This window comes from Delphinapterus leucas, chromosome 10 (genome assembly GCF_059928025.1).
Source record: "Delphinapterus leucas isolate spDelLeu-1000000601 "Yukka" chromosome 10, BTC_Dleu_Yukka2, whole genome shotgun sequence".
Lineage (NCBI taxonomy): Eukaryota > Metazoa > Chordata > Mammalia > Artiodactyla > Monodontidae > Delphinapterus > Delphinapterus leucas.
The window spans coordinates 97538286-97557572 of NC_143138.1; the positions used below are offsets into that span (position 1 = coordinate 97538286).

General features: G+C 41.0%; 1 protein-coding gene across 22 annotated transcripts in view; it reads left to right on the forward strand.

The window, feature by feature from the left end:
• SETD5 (SET domain containing 5) overlaps window positions 1-18897 on the forward strand; it is an 83373-nt gene extending 64476 nt beyond the window's left edge. For 15 of the 22 annotated variants that reach the window (XM_089919590.1, XM_089919591.1, XM_089919598.1 and 12 more), the window contains 7 exons: window positions 5962-6206; window positions 9198-9254; window positions 11147-11617; window positions 14213-14511; window positions 15398-15531; window positions 16007-16095; window positions 16428-18897. In XM_089919590.1, the coding sequence (XP_089775716.1) occupies window positions 5962-6206; window positions 9198-9254; window positions 11147-11617; window positions 14213-14511; window positions 15398-15531; window positions 16007-16095; window positions 16428-17036 (1904 nt within the window). In that variant the 3' untranslated portion in view covers window positions 17037-18897. The remainder of the gene's footprint in view (window positions 1-5961; window positions 6207-9197; window positions 9255-11146; window positions 11618-14212; window positions 14512-15397; window positions 15532-16006; window positions 16096-16427) is intronic. The other 7 variants (XM_022564711.3, XM_022564714.3, XM_089919594.1 and 4 more) reach the window with 1 other exon arrangement.
• Window positions 18898-19287: the final 390 nt, after the last annotated feature.

Consider the following 19287-nt stretch of genomic DNA (forward strand, 5'->3'; position numbering starts at 1 on the left):
GAAGACCATCTCTACCCTTTACTAACTATATGATGTTGGGCAAGTTATAAAGTTATCTCTGAGCCTCATCTGTGAAATGGGTATAGTAATATCTGCTTTGTAGAGGTAATATGAGATTAAATTAAGGTACATAAATTACCGTATCAGACCCTTAATAGGAATTATTATTGTCATTATCTACAGATTTCTTGTCGAACATCTATGGAACATTTACAGAAATTAGTCATATACTAGGATACATTAAAGATTCTAAGTTCCTAGAAGCTAAAGTTGTATGGAAATAAATGGTATTACTCTTCAGGCAGGGGAGGACATAATGTTCATTATTTGTAAATGATGTGGATATCTATCTAGGAGAGCCTAGACAATCATTTGAAAAAATTAACAGGAGTTCAACAAAACTGCTGGATATGCAAAAATTAATACCATTTATGTACCAAGAAAATGAAGAAAAATTTTTCATTGCCAAACTTAACAGAACTGAGAAACTGCCTAGGAATAATGGTAGGGACATGTAAAGCAAATCATTACTGAGAAATATTTTTTTAAGTCTTGAGGAAATGAAGGGAACTCCCATACTGATTAATGGAAAGAAGAAATATAATGAGTCAGTTTCTTTCCTGGCTTCAGATAGTTTCCATCAAACTAGTTTGTTTGGGGGTTTGATTAAATGATCTTGGAAGTTTATCATAAAAAGCAAACATGAAAATAAGAAAAAATTGAAAAAGTAATGACAAAGAAGTACTTTACCTAGAAGTGTAAAACTAACTTCTATTATGAATCTAGAAGCTGGTAATTAGTACAGGTGCAATAATGGATGTATATATGGAACAGAATAGCCAGAAGCAGGCCTTATGTAAGTGAAAGATTTGGTAAATTATTCTGGAATTTTTACTTGCATGGGGGATGAGAAAGACTTAGATCTTTGCCAAAGTAAATTCTATGTGCATTCAGTGTTTGGGGTTTTGTTTTTGTTTTTGCGGTACGCGGGCCTCTCACTGTTGTGGCCTCTCCCGTTGCGGAGCACAGGCTCCGGACGGGCAGGCTCAGCGGCCATGGCTCACGGGCCTAGCCACTCCACGGCATGTGGGATATTCCCAGACCGGGTCACGAACCCGTGTACCCTGCATCGGCAGGCGGACTCTCAACCGCCGCGCCACCAGGGAAGCCCCCATGTTTTTAAATTAAAGTTAAATAAACAATGTTTCTATGTCCTTAGTTCTCTGAATTAATAGAGGACAAAAATATTGGGAGAAAGGATTTGCAACAAAAATGACAGGGAAGGGCTTCCCTGGTGGCGCAGCGGTTGAGAGTCCGCCTGCCGATGCAGGGGACACGGGTTCGTGTCCCGGTCCGGGAAGATCCCACACACCGCGGAGTGGCTGGGCCCGTGAGCCATGGCTGCTGAGCCTGCGCGCCCAGAGCCTGTGCTCCGCAATGGGAGAGGCTACAACAGTGAGAGGCCCGCGTACCGCAAAAAAAAAAAAAATATATATATATATATATATATATATATATATATATATATATATATATATATATATGACAGGGAAGTAATACCCCTACTAGCAATTTGGTAAGATTTATCATGCATTTTATTTTTTTAGTTTATTTATTTTTTTTGGCTGCATTGGATCTTTGTTGCTGTGCACAGGCTTTTCTCTAGTTGCGGCAAGTGGGAGCTACTCTTCCTTGCAGTGCGCAGTTTCTCATTGCGGTGGCTTCTCTTGTTGCAGAGCACAGGCTCTAGGCGTGTGGGCTCAGTAGTTGTGGCTCCCGGGCTCTAGAGCGCAGGCTCAGTAGTTGTGGCGCACAGGTTTAGTTGCTCCGTGGCATGTGGGATCTTCCCGGACCAGGGCTCAAACCTGTGTCCCCTGCATTGGCAGGTGGATTCTTAACCACTGCACCACCAGGGAAGTCCCTGTCATGCATTTTAAAAATTCATTCCTTAACCTGGTAGTTGTTGTTCTAGGTACTTGTTCTGTAGAAATAGGTGTGGACCAAAATTTTTATACGAAGTGTTAGTCATGGAATTATTAATTGCAAACACATGCAGGATAAAAACAACCTGGGTTTCAACAAATAAAGAAATGTTAGAATTTGTGGTTTATCTTCTATTACACATACTTTTGGTGGAATACTATAGGGTAGCATTAAATTTGTTGCTCTATTTTATCAAATTAACCTCCAAAAAATAGCACAGTACTACTTTTGAATTAGATTTCACTGATCTGAATCTTGAATCTGTAAGAATATTAAAAGAATAGTATATTATGATGAAATAAAATTTTTCCGTGGAATGTAAAGGTGGTTGGTTCAGTATTTGAAATTTTATTCATATAATTTATTAGCCAGCCAAATGGAGAAGGGGGAGTAATAGCACAGTAACTGTGAATTTAATGATAAATCTAATAACATACTGAATGATTTTTTATTTTACATCTATCTGAAAACAATTGCCAGTTATGTTTCCTGGTGAAAACTAGTTAGACTGAACTTTTAAATTGGTTATCAACTTATCCCAGTATTACCATTCTTATATAACAACATCTAGAATTGTTACCCAAACTGATTACCAAAAAGAAAATCTATGAGATAAAAGTTTTGGTAAAGAGGATGTATTTGTTGCCATTGTATACAAATAATATGCTGCTCTACCTGGAAAAGCCAAGAGAATTAACTGAAAAACTGGTAGAGATCAATAGGGTAGCTGGGTACAAAAATATGTAAACATTTTCTTACATGTTAGCAATAACATTTAGGTAATACACAGGGAGAAATACATCCAGTTCACAGTGGTAACAGAAGATAGTGAACACTGGAGAATAAACCTAATTAGAAATGTGGCAGATCTATAATGAAGAGGAATATAAGGAATTCCTTGGCGGTCCAGTGGTTAGAACTCCACACTCTCACAGCTGCGGGCCTGGGTTCAATACCTAGTCAGGGAACTAAGATCCCACAAGCTGCGCAGCGGAGCCAAAATAATAATAATAATGAGGAGGAGGAATATAAATGAAAGCATGAGTAGCTAAAAGATCGTGCCACGGTGCTCAGTTAGAATTCTTGACAAATTACTCATGAATTTAATACAACCCCAGTCAGCCTTGGGGAGGGGGTAGTATCAGCATAGTGTTTGTTAGTTTGTTTTAAAGTTGTTTGTTTTTTGATGTGGACCATTTCTAAAGTCTTTATTGAATTTGTTACAATATTGTTTCTGCTCTATGTTTTGGTTTTTTGGCCGTGAGGCATGTGGGATCCCAGCTCCCTGACCAGGGATCGAACCCGCACCCTCTGCATTGGAAGGCAAAGTCCCAACCACTGGACTGCAGGGAAGTCCCAGTATCAGCATAGTTGACAACTGATTTCTACAGTTCATTGACATGAACAAGTGTGCTAGAATAGGCAAAATATTTTGGAGAGCTAGAGTAGAATAACTGGAATTGCCCAAACAATTTTACTAAAAAGTGTACAGAATAACATTCAGAACTAAACCCAGTATCTAGTCGGAAAAATGTCATATTTCAAATCAATAGAGAAATATGATTATTCTGTAATTACAAAAGAATTTGGAAGAATATGCTAGCCATTTGGCCTGTGAAAAGGATAGAACATACTAGTACCCAAACTACTATATGTTCTGAGTTGAATTCAAAAATTAAACATGGAGATAAAGGGAAAATTCGTCAGTATTTTTATTGTCTTGGGGTGGGGTGACAAAAACATGACATCAGAGGCAGAAAATAAAGGAAATGGTTGATATATTTGACTAAATAAAAATATAAAACATTGTGTAGCCCAAGACTATTAATAAAATTAAAATATAATTGTAACATTTTTGTCATTGTAATGGAAGGATTTTTACTATGTATTTCTGATTGAAAATAGTAGGTTATTGTCCAGTGTGATTTAGACAGGGTGAGTAAGGACATGTCAGGAAAGAGTTCTAGATGAAAATACACCAGCATATTAACAATGAATTAATTTGTGGATATGATTTCAAGTTATGTATATGTTTCAATATGTGGGTGTTTTTTTAGATAACGTTGGGAATTATTTGAGTAAAGGTAAAAAACCATAAAAGATAGGTTTAACCACATGAAATTTGATAGCTGTGTATGGCAAAAAGAAGAAAAATGAAACTTGAAAAAAACAATTTTGTAAATATAGTGCCGTTCATAGAAAAAAGTACGCAGATTACCACTGGCCCATAAACTTCATGAGGGCAGGTGTCAGGTCTCTTGTTGAATATATCATAATAAGTACTCAGTAAATATATTTTAAATGAATGACCTTTAAGTTGATTTGGGGGGTGGGAGAGTTCATCTGAACTTTATAACTTTTCTACAATCAACTTTATCACTTACATAATTACCTTTAGTAGTTACAGCGTTGGACCTAGCAGTATAGCAGTCTTTTGAAAGATTCACTGTTTAAGACTCTCAAAATATATAAACCTAACTATAAGTCATGAATCACATGTTTGTTTGTTTATACCTAGGCACTTTTCAAAAGGAGAAAAGAAAAATGAGTATCTGGAACAGAAGGAAAATAGAAATATACTTCTAATCTAGGAAATTTTTTTAATTTTTATATATATGAAAGGAGAATTATGTATCTCCAGTGTTTTTTGCTTTTATTTCTTGTCTCTGCTTCAACCTCTACTGCCCTAGTTCAAGCCTCATAACTCTTTCTGTTTACTTCAATAACTCCAAATAGTTTCCCAGTGTCCATTCTCATCCTAACCATTGCTACCAGGAGAATCTTTCTCAAGCACAGCTCTGATTACTGTCCGAAAACTTTTCCTCAAAGACTTGGGGTAAATGTCACTCCTTCCACCAAGCCTTGGGGGTATAATTTAACCTAATGATTAAGAATGTAGATGGGAACCAGGTGACCTAGTCTTTCTCTCTTTATACATCAAATTCCTTATCTGTAAAGTGGGGATAATAATAGTACTGGGTTTATAGAGTTACTCAAATTACATCTGATAATTCACATAAAGCACGTAGTATAGTGCCTGGTGCGTAATAAGCACTTAAAAGCATATTTTTTTTTTTTTTTTTTTACTAACATAGCAGTATGATCACCTCTGTTGAGGTTCTTAAACTTATATTACACATTTTATATATGTTTTCTTTTTCTTACACATTTGTAAACTCATTTAAAATAGAATACATGATAACCATTTTCCCCCACTTACCTGATTCAGTGGTTTCCATATTGTAGGTATTTAGTAAATGAATAGCTTTGAACTGTAAACGAATAAAAATAGATTTTTCCTTTGAGAAAGTGAGACAGGTGCATTGGCCTGAGTGGTCAGTAAAATTTATAGTATATTAACTTCCTTTCTAAGTGGAACTAAGAAGTGTACAGTAGAAAGTAGGATATTCCAATCAGAAAAAGAGTACCACCCTACTTTTTGAAAATGATTGGGAGAAGTTTCTGTAGAAATGATTTCACACTTTGAAGCACTATAAAACTAAGGGCTCAACAAGGATCAACTAATCATGTGTAACTCTTTCCTACTAAAACAGAATATTACATAAAGAGCTGCTAAAGAATGGCAAAAATACATAAAAGCTTGAAACTGAGCTGGTGACGTGGCAATTCAGTAGAGGGTGATTTTAGCAAAGAGATTAGAGATGTTCAGAAATTCAGTGTGAAAAAACTAAATTTATATTTTCCACTACAAGAGATTAAATTAGCTCCAGGGATTAGTTATCAGAAGGGTCAAATTCATCTGGTGATTTTCTGGGAGGTAGAGAATTTTGAGAATTACTTTAAGTGTGACAATTAAAAAGTCTTTGGGCTTTTGGTTTGATTGCAGGAGATAACAATGGGATGAGGCAAAAGTGGAGTTACCAGCCATTGTGGGCTAGAGATTAATAATGGCTTCACTATGAAGCAGCCGTTGAGGATGTAATTTCAGACCTCTCATCCAAGCTTTGTATTTCACAGACTTGTTGAGCCCATTAAAGAAATGGAAATCTCGCTATCTGATGGAGCAGAATGTTACCAAGTTACTGCGGCCTCTTTCTCCAGTCACACCACCCCCTCCCAATCCAGGCTCAAAGAGCCCCCAGCTGACCACACCTGGCCCATCTCACCCAGAAGAGGAGTGTCGAAATGGATACAGCCTCATGTTCTCACCAGTCACGTCTCTTACTACTGCTAGTCGCTGCAATACTCCTCTGCAATTTGAGGTGATTTGGGTTTGGTTGTTGGGAGTGCTGAATATGAAAATCATTATTTGCACCTCCTCATTTCAAATACATCACTCCAAATGTTTCTTTACCATGTTCTTCGCCCATCTTAGCAAGAGAATGGGAAACCTCAGGGTCATTGTGACCTATTACCTGGTAGCCTCTCATCTTGGCAGTCCCCATACTTCCCAAAATAGGAATAGTGCTCCCACAGGTGACACTCATCTTATCTTTTGCATGCAATTCATCAACCTCCATTACTTTAGGTGGTAATCGTGCTAGATCTTTATCTTTACTGTATACCTTGGTTAAAATAGGCCTCTAGCTGCTTAGTAACCATTAATGACACCTGCCTGAGAGCTCAGGTTATACTGATTGGTTGTGCCTCCATTTCTAGGCCTTTAAATAAGTGAAGTGTCTGTTATTTTGCATTCTGTTATTTTGCATTCTCGTGTGCCTAAGTAAACAGATTTAGAAAGCACTGAGGTATGGTTTATGGCAATTTAGGGGTTTTTTTCATTCCCAGATTACTTTTCCTTCTCCTCATGTGTTAGGAATGAGAAGTAGAAAGAGCCTAGCAACATGCATTTATAAGAACCAGATTTATTACACTCGCTCTCTGGTCAGCTGTTTCAAAAACTTCTGAATTGCTTTAGTATTCAAGTTTGAGTGACGGCAGCTTTACTGAATAGAATCCGTGTGCGTGCGTTAAAAAAAAAAACTCATCTATCGCATGTTGCTTTGATTTATAATTAAACAGACACTATCTATTCCTTCTCAGAAAAATTTGTTCTGATGACTAAACACTCAGCTCTGACCCTACCTTGCACTTTTCCAGATGTGTTCTTTGATAAAGGTGAATGTTCTAATCAGTGCCATCCTACCTATTCAGTTTTTATGAGAGCATGGAGATTTAAAAGACCTGAACCTTTAAATGACTAACTCAGAAAGAGGAAACTTAGCAACCTTGAAAGTAAGAGACAGCTGTATTCTGTACCTGAACTCGACCATATTAACTTACTTTTGGAGCAAACCTTTTTGAGAAGGCGAACAGAACCTTCTGGTTACATTTGATTTCTAGGGAAGTTACCCTTTACCAAATTCCCTGTGGCGTTCTTTTTAGTCAGATAGCAAAACAGCTGATATGGGCCTTACTAACTTTACTTGGATCTAACTGCAGTTGATTTTTCATTTAGCAGCCAAAGTTTGATGGTAAAATTTCGTGAGAGGACGTTCTCACTGGGAGGCAGTAGATTCTAGGAGTAGAATTTCATACTTTATTATAATTAAAGGTGAAATTAGAAGGTGGGTTGCCATCTAGAACAGCCGGGTTTAGCACTCAGTGTATTTCCTACCCCTTGCAGCGTTTTGGATAACTGAAATTCTATGCAAATGTAAGGTGTTTTTATTTTCTATTTTTTTAAATCAGAGATCATTTTAGTGATGCGTAGTCTAAGCATAATGTTAGGATACCAGGAGGGAAAGAAAACATAATACATTAAGTAGCCTATCCTTTCAAAAAGTTCAGTGCATGTTTTCACTGTTTTAGTCTCATGATTTAACTAAGAAAATTTGGCCTTTTTCATCAATTCAAAAAACAGATTTCATCATCCCAACCATCTTTATCACCATTTTAATTGCTATACTCTTTCCTATATTCTAGTATGGGGAGGTGGGGAGCCTTATTTCCATCCAAGACTATGACACAGAGAAATAGCAGAAAGGTGTCACAAGTAAAGATCAGCTTGGTTGGGGGAAGAATATTTTTGAAAGGAGGAAAGTGAGAAATGCTAAGGGAATGAGTTGAAAAGACATGTAGTAGAAGAGAAGCAAGATCATGAGGAAAGGGAAGCATCAAAAAAAAAGTGAAAGCAACATTGAGAGGCCAAGTTTAATGAACCCCTCCTTTCCAGCAGAATAACGCTTCCCTTGTCTTCCTGCCTGGAGAGCCATACCCCACTATCCATCTCGCACATACTACCACCCCACCAAATAAAGTGAACACCAGTACCCCTGCTCTGCTAAAACAGCCTCATTTCCTGCCCCAGGATGGGCCAGGCACCCAGGCCACAGCTGTCCAGAGCCTGTGATATTAGAGGCCCTCCCCTACCTTGCCCCTGAATCCTTGTCACAGCTAGCACTGTCGTTCTCTGCTTTTTACCCTTCATACCTTCCCATCTGAACTTACTGCCCAGTTCCTGTTTCATACGGGAGTGCTGCCTCATGCAAAAGCCGCCCTAATGGTAGCCCTGTTTAGGACCAGAGACTGGAAGTGTACACATCTGCCGTTTTTTTTTTTCCTTTCTTTTTTCCCTCTATTCCTCAAAGTACAGTGGATTTTAATATCAGAAGAACCTTAGTGGGGGTGGTCAGATCCAGTTGGATTATGTTAAGAACCATCTAGGCTATGAGCTAGAGAATCCATCAATCATAACTTCTGCAACTGTCATTCAAGAGGAACTGGCCATCTTCCTAGCCCTGTCAGCCCCCAACATGCTAAGCAGTTTCCCTGGGTAATGGTGGCAGGCCTGAGTCACACAGGAGAATTGAGGAAATGTGACATTCAGAATAGGGTGTGGGGTGAAGAGAAAAGGTGCCCCTAAGCATGAGGAATGAGTGGTAGGGTGCCCCTCAATAACAAGTACTGTAGGAAATCTCTTCTAACATAGAAAGACATATACTGTAATAGTGTAAAATCTTACCAATTTAACTCTTGGTATCTGCTTGAGATGTTTACTTACAGCATGATACATAACCAGTTTATCCTTAAATGCTTTCAAAGACGCCAGGAAGCATTTTAACAAGTCATTCTGTCCATCGAGATGAATTCTGCATTTGAACATTTCCCTTGTGCCTTCTTACCCTTCTCCCTGCCCCACCCCCCAAAATTTGTGGCTAACCATCTATGCTTGCTTTTTTTTGCTTTATTTTTTGTTTGTTTTGTTTTGCTTCTTTGAGTAGATGAATAACAAGATGCTTTTCCTCCTCTAGAACATATCCTCCCCTGAGAGTTCCCCTGCGAATAGGCCCGAGTCCCTGTCACCCGAGGTAGTTATCACACCATCTCAATCACACTTGGAGGCTGAGAGTGAGTGTGCATGAGTGTGCTCCTGCCTGTGCGGGGAGGGCTGGGGGATCTGAGTGAATGGGGTGATGGGCTGGAGGGTGGCCGATTGGTCACTGTAAGTTGAATGAATCTTCCCATGTGTGCCTGTGGTTACTCAGAACTCTCAATGTAGATGGAGGAAAATGAAGTAGTTGTGTGTGTGTGTGTGGTGGGTTTGTTTTTGTTGTTTTGGGGGGGTGGGGGGGAAGGGTATGGCTGAAGAGTTTTCTTAAAGAATAGAATCTAGAAATCAAGTTTAAAGGAGCTGAAGATGCGGTGGGAACCTTGTTAAAGAAAGTCTAACAGTGTGTTTGTTAAATAAGGAGGGTTATATCAACAGTTGGTAGGAGCTGTTTTTTGATCTTTATTATCTTGGGCTGATAAAGGAGCAGCTTATATTGGAAAAGTTAGGCAGTGATTTATGCCTTATTCCCGGGTTAATCTGACAGCTGTTTAACTGGATGTTCTGAGCTTTGGTTGATAGATTAAGCAGCTTCTTTAGAAAGAGTCATGCCTCTCAGCTTAAGTCAGCCCATGGCTTCTGTGACTCAGGGCTCCATTCTGCAGTGCTTGGGAAATGGTTGCTGTACAAATGGTATCTCTTAGAATATCAAATCCTACTGCTATGGAGATGTTAAATTCAGATTTTAGTGCTAGAGTTTCTTAACTGTTAAAAGATTCGGACAAACGTAGTAATGATTAACTCCATGAATCCACATGGAGCCTTTTTCCTCTTAAAGAGAAAGTTATAGTCTCTCATAACCTTTCAGAAATTAACTAAACTGTTAACCCCACACCCTTCCAGTAAAAAGTTAGTGCTAAAATCAGTGACAGGTGACCAAATTCTGAATCAGTAGGATTTTATAGATCAATGTGAAACTGAAGAAGATTGTATTCTAGTGTACTAGAGGTCTTCTGGGTGTTTTTTACTCTATTTTGTAAGGAATGTAAAGCTCTCCCTCAGTTGCTAAAGATTCTAAGATAGCATAATTTGGAGGCTGACATGGTGTGTCATCTGGGTTTCTGGTACTATTCTTTCTAGAGAGTTAGCTATAGCTGACACAGTGGCAGAAAATCTTGGTGTTAGGAGGTAATGATGACCAAGTAGATGGGTTTATTTTTGGTACGTTTCAGCATTTCAGATGCTCTGCAGTGATGAGCATTAGTGGTCTTGTGGTATGTTAACATACGTTAGAGGATGCAAAAAGAAGAATTGAGTGGCCAGAAAGTTTTATGAGAAATACATACTTAATAGTGAAAGTGAGTGAAGAACTGGTTGGTTGATGTCGTTAACTAATACCATTCTTCTTTCCTGAACCAGTAACTTAAATACTTGACTTTTCGTCTACTTTCTACTTTCTTTCACCCTTTTCCCTCCTCCCACCTTCCATCAATATTAGTTTAGAAATGAATAACACCAGAAGCCAGTTATCTTAAGACACTATTCTCACCTCTGTGGCTCCATGGGGCTCAGGTAATCCCTAATTATACTGCCAGTCCCTGAATGTAGTGCAAGGTGACTCAGCAAACCTGATGAAAGGCTAAGCAGGCAAAATAGTCACATTTGGCCAGTTATCTAATTCTGACTTTCCCAGTATTCTCCTCCAGAAAGACTTTAAAACAATTTGGGGAAGGCCAGGATTCTTTGGTAATCTGGCGTGTATACACTGGTATTACATGGGACCTTTACAGATGTTAATGGCTTTCTCTCTTCTGCTTTCGTCCCTCTTACCTATTCTTATTCACCTGTGCCCCCTCACTTCCCTTCTTTTCTGCCCTTTGACTTTTTCCTTTCTCCTCTACCCCATGTCTCCGTTGATTTTTATTCTTTCAGCTTTGTCACCGAAAAGACCTGGACTTGACAAAAGTAGGCTACCTTGACTCCAACACTAACAGCTGTGCTGACAGACCTTCCCTGATAAGCTCGGGTCATTCTGACCTGGCTCCTCATCCCTCTGTCGGACCCACCTCTGAGACTGGCTTTACAAGCAGGAGTGGAGATGGACATCAGACCCTTGTGAGAAACTCGGACCAGACATTTCGGACAGAGTTTAACTTGATGTATGCCTACTCCCCATTGAACGCTATGCCTCGAGCAGATGGATTGTATCGAGGGTCTCCCCTAGTAGGGGATAGGAAGCCTTTACATTTGGATGGGGGCTATTGTTCCCCTGCAGAAGGGTTTCCCAGCAGATATGAGCATGGTTTTATGAAAGACCTCTCTCGTGGATCCATGTCACCTGGTGGCGAAAGGGCTTGTGAGGGAGTCCCATCTGCCCCCCAGAACCCACCACAGAGGAAAAAGGTAAGTGTTTCACATTTTATAGGCTCTTTTGAAGAACTTTAACTGAATAATTCAACAGATATTTACTGAGTTACCACTGTGTTTTCAGCACTGTTCTCAGTGTGAGGAAAATGAAGATAAGTAAGACAGTCTCTTGGCATGTCTAGTGAAAGACTGTTTTAATATAATTTGATGAGTGTTGTAAATGTTAAGCAAATTCAAATGCCTACCATGTATGTGCCATACACGTGGGTAGGCAATTCAAAGGATAAAGCAGTGAAAAAGAATAATGCTACTTACATGTTTTATATAGTACTTTTCATGTTCTAGGCACTGTTAAGCTCTTCTTATGCATTTAACCTCACAATAATCCTGTAAGATGGGTAATTTCCCATTTTGTAGATGATGAAACTAAGGCAAGTTGAGTAACTTGCCATGGTCACACAGCTAGTATATGGAAGAGCCAGGACACTACCCAGGTCTGTCTGATTCCAGATTGCATGCTCTGATTGCCACCGTGCTATATTGCCTCCTAGGTTCCGCTCTAATGGAGCTTATGGCAAGTCAGACTGAGCTTAGCAGATAATTGTACTAATGATGAGAAAGGAGTTGTTCAGATGTGATGAGAACAACTTAACTGACCAAGTCGGATATGTGGAGGGTACTTGAGAACAAACAAGAGGTTCATAGCCAAGTTTGAGGGGTGGTAGAGTGCAAGGTGACAGGTCACTGATTTGTCTCATCTCAAAACAGGAAGTAGGAATCAATCAGCCAACAAATTGAGGGGGTGAAGATCTTACAGAAGAGAGAGCAGAACAAGTAACTGTGACACTCCATTGAGTGGGCAGCAGGGATGTGATGTGGTTGCAGTTGAATGTTGCTATGGTGGCAGGTGAATAGTGGGGATAGTCAGGAGGAGAATACAGAGGTGGGCAGGGCCAGGTCGCAGAGATCTGGTTTGGGGCTTGACTTGTAGGTGATGCCTGGTCTATAAATTACAAAGCCAAAAGTGTGCTTTTTTTATGTCAGTGGTTTTCAACTAAGGGCATTTGGAAATGCATAGGAGTATTTTGAGTTGTCACAGCAACTTCCATTTACTGGTCAGAGCTAGAGGTGTTTAATGTTGTGTGTGTATGTGACAGTCTCACATAATTGCAAAATGTCTGTGGTACTCTTGTTCAAATGTAGCCTAGTGGCTTTTTGTCTTTGCATTACAGTGAAATACGTTAACAGAATTTATTATTAACCCCTTTCCATGATTGTCTGTAGAAAATGCATACACAAAATTGTCTTAATTTGTGTTTTCATTATATTTTACATTTGAACAGATAAATGAGAGCCCTAAGTGGATAAAAGAAGGAGGAAACACTGGCAGATAATTTGTAACAAAATAGCATTGCGGGGAAAATTCCCTGGTGGTCCGGTGGTTAGGACACCGTGCTTTCACTACGGATCCAACCCTGGTTGGGGAACAAAGATCCCACATGCTGCGAGGCGCAGCCAAAAAAAAATAGCACTGGGTTTAGAATACTGTTGCATCAACAGCACTGACTAGCAGGAACAAAAGTGGAAACAGTCTTTGGATTTCTGGTTTCATTTATTATGTGCAAAAGTGATTGAAATCATGGTTTCATTTATTATGTGCAGAAGTGATTGAAATCATGCCGTCTTTGAAATCATGACCTGTTATTTCAGAAATATTGTTGAGCACCTGCTATCAACCAAGTTCTGCACTGTATGTTAAAGATAAAAAGCCAAATAAGCTTGGTCTTTGCCCTTGTAGAACATGACAGTTTACAAGCATACAAGACATTGTAATAGGTAGACAGGCAGTGTAAGCACTGTGTGCTGTAACAGCAGAGAGGAGGTGTACTAGGCAGGGCAGGGAGGAGGGTTTTGTTGTGGCCGTCAGGAAAGAATAAGGCAGAGGAATGGCAGATCGAGGAGAAGTTTCCAAGTACAGGCTTTCTAGAGCTGGCTTGCTAAAATATAAACAGGAAATCATTTCCTTTCTCCTTTTACACTAGTTTCTCTATGTGTAAAACAGTAACATTAATAAATCCCTGGATATATCTTGAAAATGTGAGCATATTTAAAAACACTGAAGCATTGGCTTTTTCTTTTTGTTTGTGTGTGTGTGTGTGTGTGTGTTTCGTTTTGTTTTTTTAAACAACTAACTAGGGATTTCTGGGGAGTGAGGAAGAGCTATCAGAATCACCTAGGAGACTTTTTCAAACTACACAGACTCCCAGCTCTTCACCTTCCCTTTTCTGGGTGCTACCGTTGTTCCAAATAGCTATGATAGCACACTTTTATTGAAGGGAACTGTAATCTCACAGGTTTTTCTGAAGGCAGAATAAAGGTTGAGGTCTACTGGTGAATACCATTTTTCAAAAATGCCATCTCCTAGTATATTCTCTTTTCCTTACCAGTTTCTGACTGATTTAAATAAGTAGCTGTGCTCAGGTCTCTCTCACATTGGAAAAAGTCACCTGTTGGTGCCTGCTTTGTTTGCATGGCTTGCTAGCAGTTTACTAGGATTCCATCTTCTCTCCCCATTGCTAGTGATCCACTAATGATGTCTAGCTAGGGTCCTATTTCTTTTTTCCTTCCTAGGTATCCCTGCTGGAGTACCGCAAACGGAAACAGGAAGCCAAGGAAAATTCTGCTGGTGGGGGAGGTGACTCTACACAGAGCAAAAGCAAGTCTGCAGGAGCTGGGCAAGGCAGCAGTAACTCACTTTCTGACACTGGTGCCCATGGTGTGCAGGGATCCTCAGCCCGAACCCCATCTTCCCCTCACAAAAAGTTCTCCCCATCTCATTCCTCTATGTCTCATTTGGAGGCCGTAAGCCCATCGGATTCCAGAGGCACTTCATCTCACTGCAGACCTCAAGAGAGTATCAGCAGTAGGTGGTAAGTTTATGTTCGATGCTTTTTAATGATTAAATTCAGGAGGGAAGTAAACATCTAGGCTCTTTACCTAAGATGTATGGAAACACTTATCTGAGAAAGCCAGCCAACAGTGCTATCTACCCTATTCAGCTGATTTAATAGTATCAGCCACAATCCACCAGCCCTACAGAAGCAAAGAATTGCCACCGAGCCTGCAAAACACCATGTTGGATGGCATATAGCTGTGGACACAGTGGAGTTATTTTTTTTGCTGGGCACTAACACTGCCTCTTCTGTTTTCTCATTTCGTGTGAAAGGTAAGTCAGGATTTGAGCTCAGTTCCCCTTAAATTAACAACAGATATCTCAGTTCCACACGGCTAGAATATACAGAGAGATGTGACACGTTCTGAAAGGATTTGTCTGGTTTAGGGGACAATGCAAATAAATAATACTAATGTCAAGTACTGAGTATCAAATGAGTGAAATAAAGAATGAGGCATTTTAGGGATCTTGAACTGAAGAAATGAGGTCTGAGAAAGGAGAGACATGGCTCAAGGGAGTAATGTTCATTCATCTGTGAAACAAACTGCTACCACGTGCCAGTCACATGAGTTCACAGAAGAGAAAATTAGCATTTCAAGATGGAGGTTAAAAGAAGTAAACAGCTTCAAATCCCCCTTTTCCTTAATTGCTATTTTTCTTTAGAAGTGTTTATTCTTAAGTGCCTGACATAGTTTGAGGCAGAGAAAATACCTTGTTTTAAATTGGTCCTGAAGAAAATAATGTTTAAAAAGAGGGTGTTCTAAGAGAAAACATTGTACAGTTTTTGTCAGAGCTTTGTTTGTTCCAGACTCTTATCTCTAAAGTCCTGTGGCATAAACCTCCACACCCTATTGCCTTCACAGGATGGTTCCCACATCAGTAGAACGACTCCGAGAAGGAGGGAGCATCCCCAAGGTCCTCCGAAGCAGTGTGAGGGTGGCCCAAAAAGGAGAGCCTTCTCCCACGTGGGAGAGTAACATCACAGAAAAAGACTCAGGTGAGCCAATGGCCTTCTGCCAACCAGGTACAGGGACACGAGCCAGGCTCTACACAATGCACATCAAATGCTGGGCTGAGGTGAGTCCATTTCTTATGCAGTTGGGCTCCCCTGTATGCAGAGTTCCAGCTCAGTCTTGCTTTCACTCTTTTGGGCTACAGCATTCTTAAGATCTAGCATTGCTTGCTCTTTGTCTGCTCTTTTTTCCCAAAGGATACCTTTATGTAACTCATCTCTCCAAAGCCCTGGGAATCACCTTGATGAAGGATGAAGAGAAAAAAGGAGACAGAAATCAGATCAGGCATTTAAAACACCCCATAATTAACCACTCCTTTTGCCCTTCTGGCATGCTGCACTCACCTGATTTGTCAGAAAGAGAGCGGCATGGGTTGGTGCTGGCATTGGTGACTTGAATGAACAATGGATCTCTCACACTTATTCTAAGAAAATAAGTTGATTTTGTATTACCTTCCAGACCCTGCAGATGGTGAAGGCCCAGAGACACTGAGCTCAGCACTCTCTAAAGGAGCAGCCGTTTACAGCCCTTCCAGATACAGCTACCAGGTGAGACAAGAAAGTGCTCATCTCTGGGCATAGGAATGTGTTCTGGGTTCCAAGTGTTTTGTGATCCGGGCCGTCCTTTGCAGTTGAGATGCCGTCTTTGCATATAGTTTCAGCAGCTTTGGAAATAAGTCATCATCTGGTCACCTTCAGGTGATAAATCATGCCAGAAAAATTAGTGACCAAAGACACCATCTTACTGTCCTTGGTATCCTAAAAAGAACAAATGTTTAAGAAGATGAAGAAAAAGTAGGATATTTTAAATATTCACAAGCCTAAATGGCTTAAATAGGGACTTTTTCACCTCCTTATGTTTTCCTCCCAACTCTTTCTAGCTCCTGCAGTGTGATAGTCCACGGACAGAATCACAAAGCCTCCTTCAACAGAGTTCCTCCCCCTTTAGAGGACATCCCACCCAGTCTCCGGGATACAGTTATCGAACTACTGCACTGAGACCTGGGAACCCCCCTTCTCATGGTTCTTCAGAATCCTCCCTCTCTTCCACGTCCTATTCCAGCCCTGCCCACCCTGTGTCCACAGACTCGTTGGCCCCATTTACGGGGACACCAGGGTATTATAGCAGCCAGCCACATTCTGGAAACAGCACCGGCAGCAGTCTTCCAAGGAGGAGCTGCCCTTCTAGTGCTGCTAGCCCTACCCCGCAGGGCCCCTCAGACTCGCCGACCTCAGACTCGGTTTCCCAGTCCAGCACAGGAACTCTGAGTTCCACCTCCTTTCCTCAGAACTCTAGGTCGTCATTGCCATCAGACTTCCGGACTATCAGTCTGCCCAGTGCTGGGCAGTCAGCTGCCTACCAGGCCTCCAGGGTATCTGCGGTTTCCAATTCACAGCACTACCCACATCGAGGGAGTGGGGGTGTGCACCAGTACCGGCTCCAGCCACTGCAGGGGTCAGGGGTCAAGACTCAGACAGGACTTTCCTAGGGCTTCTGGATTTGGGCAAACAGAACTTGAATGAGCCCATAGCTGCTTCCTTCCAGCTGCCTCTGGAACCTAGGCCGAGCATATTGCTGGGGGAGGGGGTACAAGGTGCCAGAGGATTGGGTCTGGTCAACAAGAAACAAGACTTGTGGTCGTGACTGGCTCTGGCCTTGGAGAAAGATGTAAATCTTGTCTGAAGCAGAGACTATAAAGAAGTTTCTCCCTGCTGTTAAGGGTACATTGTTGACAAGCAAATGGTGTTTCGGTTAGTAATGGTTCTAAGTGCAATGAGTTGTGTTGAAGCCTCCGTCTCCCATCCTTGCCTGTATCCTGTAGTCACTTGTGCAGTGAGGACATCTTTTTAAATCAAAAAAAAAGTTTTCAAAGGAAAAAATGGTGAGAAGAGCCAATCTCAAAGCCCCAAGCCATCTGAGTAGTGTTAGGGTTTTATGCACTTAAGAAAAAAGGTAGGTATATAAGACAACCATTCCAAAAGCAGTTATCTGGCCAAGATGTGTCCACCCAAGAATATTCCTTACCTTTGTCTTAGAAACACCAAGAAAGAGGCGGGGATAGTGAAGCTTGGAGTGTGCTTTGACTGAGGGGTGCCTGGATCTCTGAGGAAGAGCTCATGGTCAACTCTTGATTATTCAGGAGCAGATTGTCCTAGTAGATTGTCTGAGCCCCCAGCTGGTACCATCCCACTCGCCTTCCCCAAGCTATTTCACAGCTCAGTAATCTATGAAGTAAGTAGGCAAAGAAAAGAGATATAACTGAGATGGGCCAATTGCATTGCTACTTATCAGCTTTTGGCAATAAATTTGATTAGGAAGGGTCCCAGGTGGTTAGGGAATTCTTTGAATTTTATTTTTTCTACTCCCAATTAATCAGGAGTTGACGATCCCCTGAGTAGGACTGCCTCCATGATTGGGGAGCATGCACTCGTGACTGCAGGGTAAGAGTGGAAAGGTACATTTGTGGAATGGCACCGACAGGACTGTGATTGTGTGTGGCATGTCCCACGTTTCTTTGGGAGATGCTTATTTGAGAGTGGCCCAGGTGAGAGTGTTATAAAGCCACCCACATACCTAATAACACTGTTCTGGATGAGAGATGAGAGCAGACTGGCTTCTCCCCATCAGTGCATTGTGCCTGTTGTACACCCCTGCAGGAGCCCTGGAGCCAGCCAGGTGGGGTACACAATCTTTTTAAATTCCATACGGTTGCCAGCTTATTTCTTTCACTTGTTTACTGTAATATCCGGCGTGTTTTTATTTATCTAATTTTGTATTCAGTTATAACCATGGTAGGGGTAGCAGATACCTGACAGGTGTAATCCCTGGTGCTGCAGTGGACCTTACTTCTTTCTTTTGGACAAGATAATACTGTGAGTCTCCCTCCTTCCTTCCCTCCAGTTTGTTTTCTCCTTTTTTCCCTCAGCCTCTTACATCCCCTTTCTTTCTACCCTCTCCTACAACTATCATATGCACAGTCTTCTCTCTTTGTGTGTGACTGTTACAAAATTTCACTTTTTCAAAATTGAAATCAGGTGTTTGCTCAAATGAGGGGAGATTTTTTTTTAATGCTGAGACTTCAGCAGAATACTTTTCTTTTTGTTTCCCCCACAAACCCATCAGTCTGGGAGAGCGTTGGGAGTGGAAATCATGTTGCCTGGGATGCTGGTTTCTTTGTATATTATATAAAACGTATGTAAATGTCTCTCCATTTGGGCTGGGGTTTGCATTCTCCCCTTGGCTTTTGACTGAGGGGAGAGGCCAGCGGGCAGGCGGCCCTCACCCTGCCTGGCACGTGCAGAGACCCCAGCCACTCTGTGTGGGCAGGGTGCTGTCAAGACCAGACCTCTGGGGGGGGGTGGGGGCGGGGGGTGGGGGGGGACTCTTGGAAGGGAAGAAGTATCACTTCTTTCTCAAGTGGAGTGTTTACACCTTGCTGTAACATTTGAACTTTCACAAGAGATGTAATAATTTTGATAATAAAATTCTTAACCATAATAATCATAAGTTGAGAACTTCTTTGTCCAGTTCTGTGACCTTGGCTTGCCTGGTTTTCCTAACGCTGTCCTTACTTGAAGAGAGCAAAGATGGACCCACATTCAGGGGACTGTGCTCTTGGTGTTGTTTTGTCCATAATGGGGTCAGGAATACAGACTGATCTTCCTTCACCATTTTATGATTAAGATCAGGCTATAATCCTTTACTGAGTGCTAGGCTATATGTAAGGTGCTGGGAATATG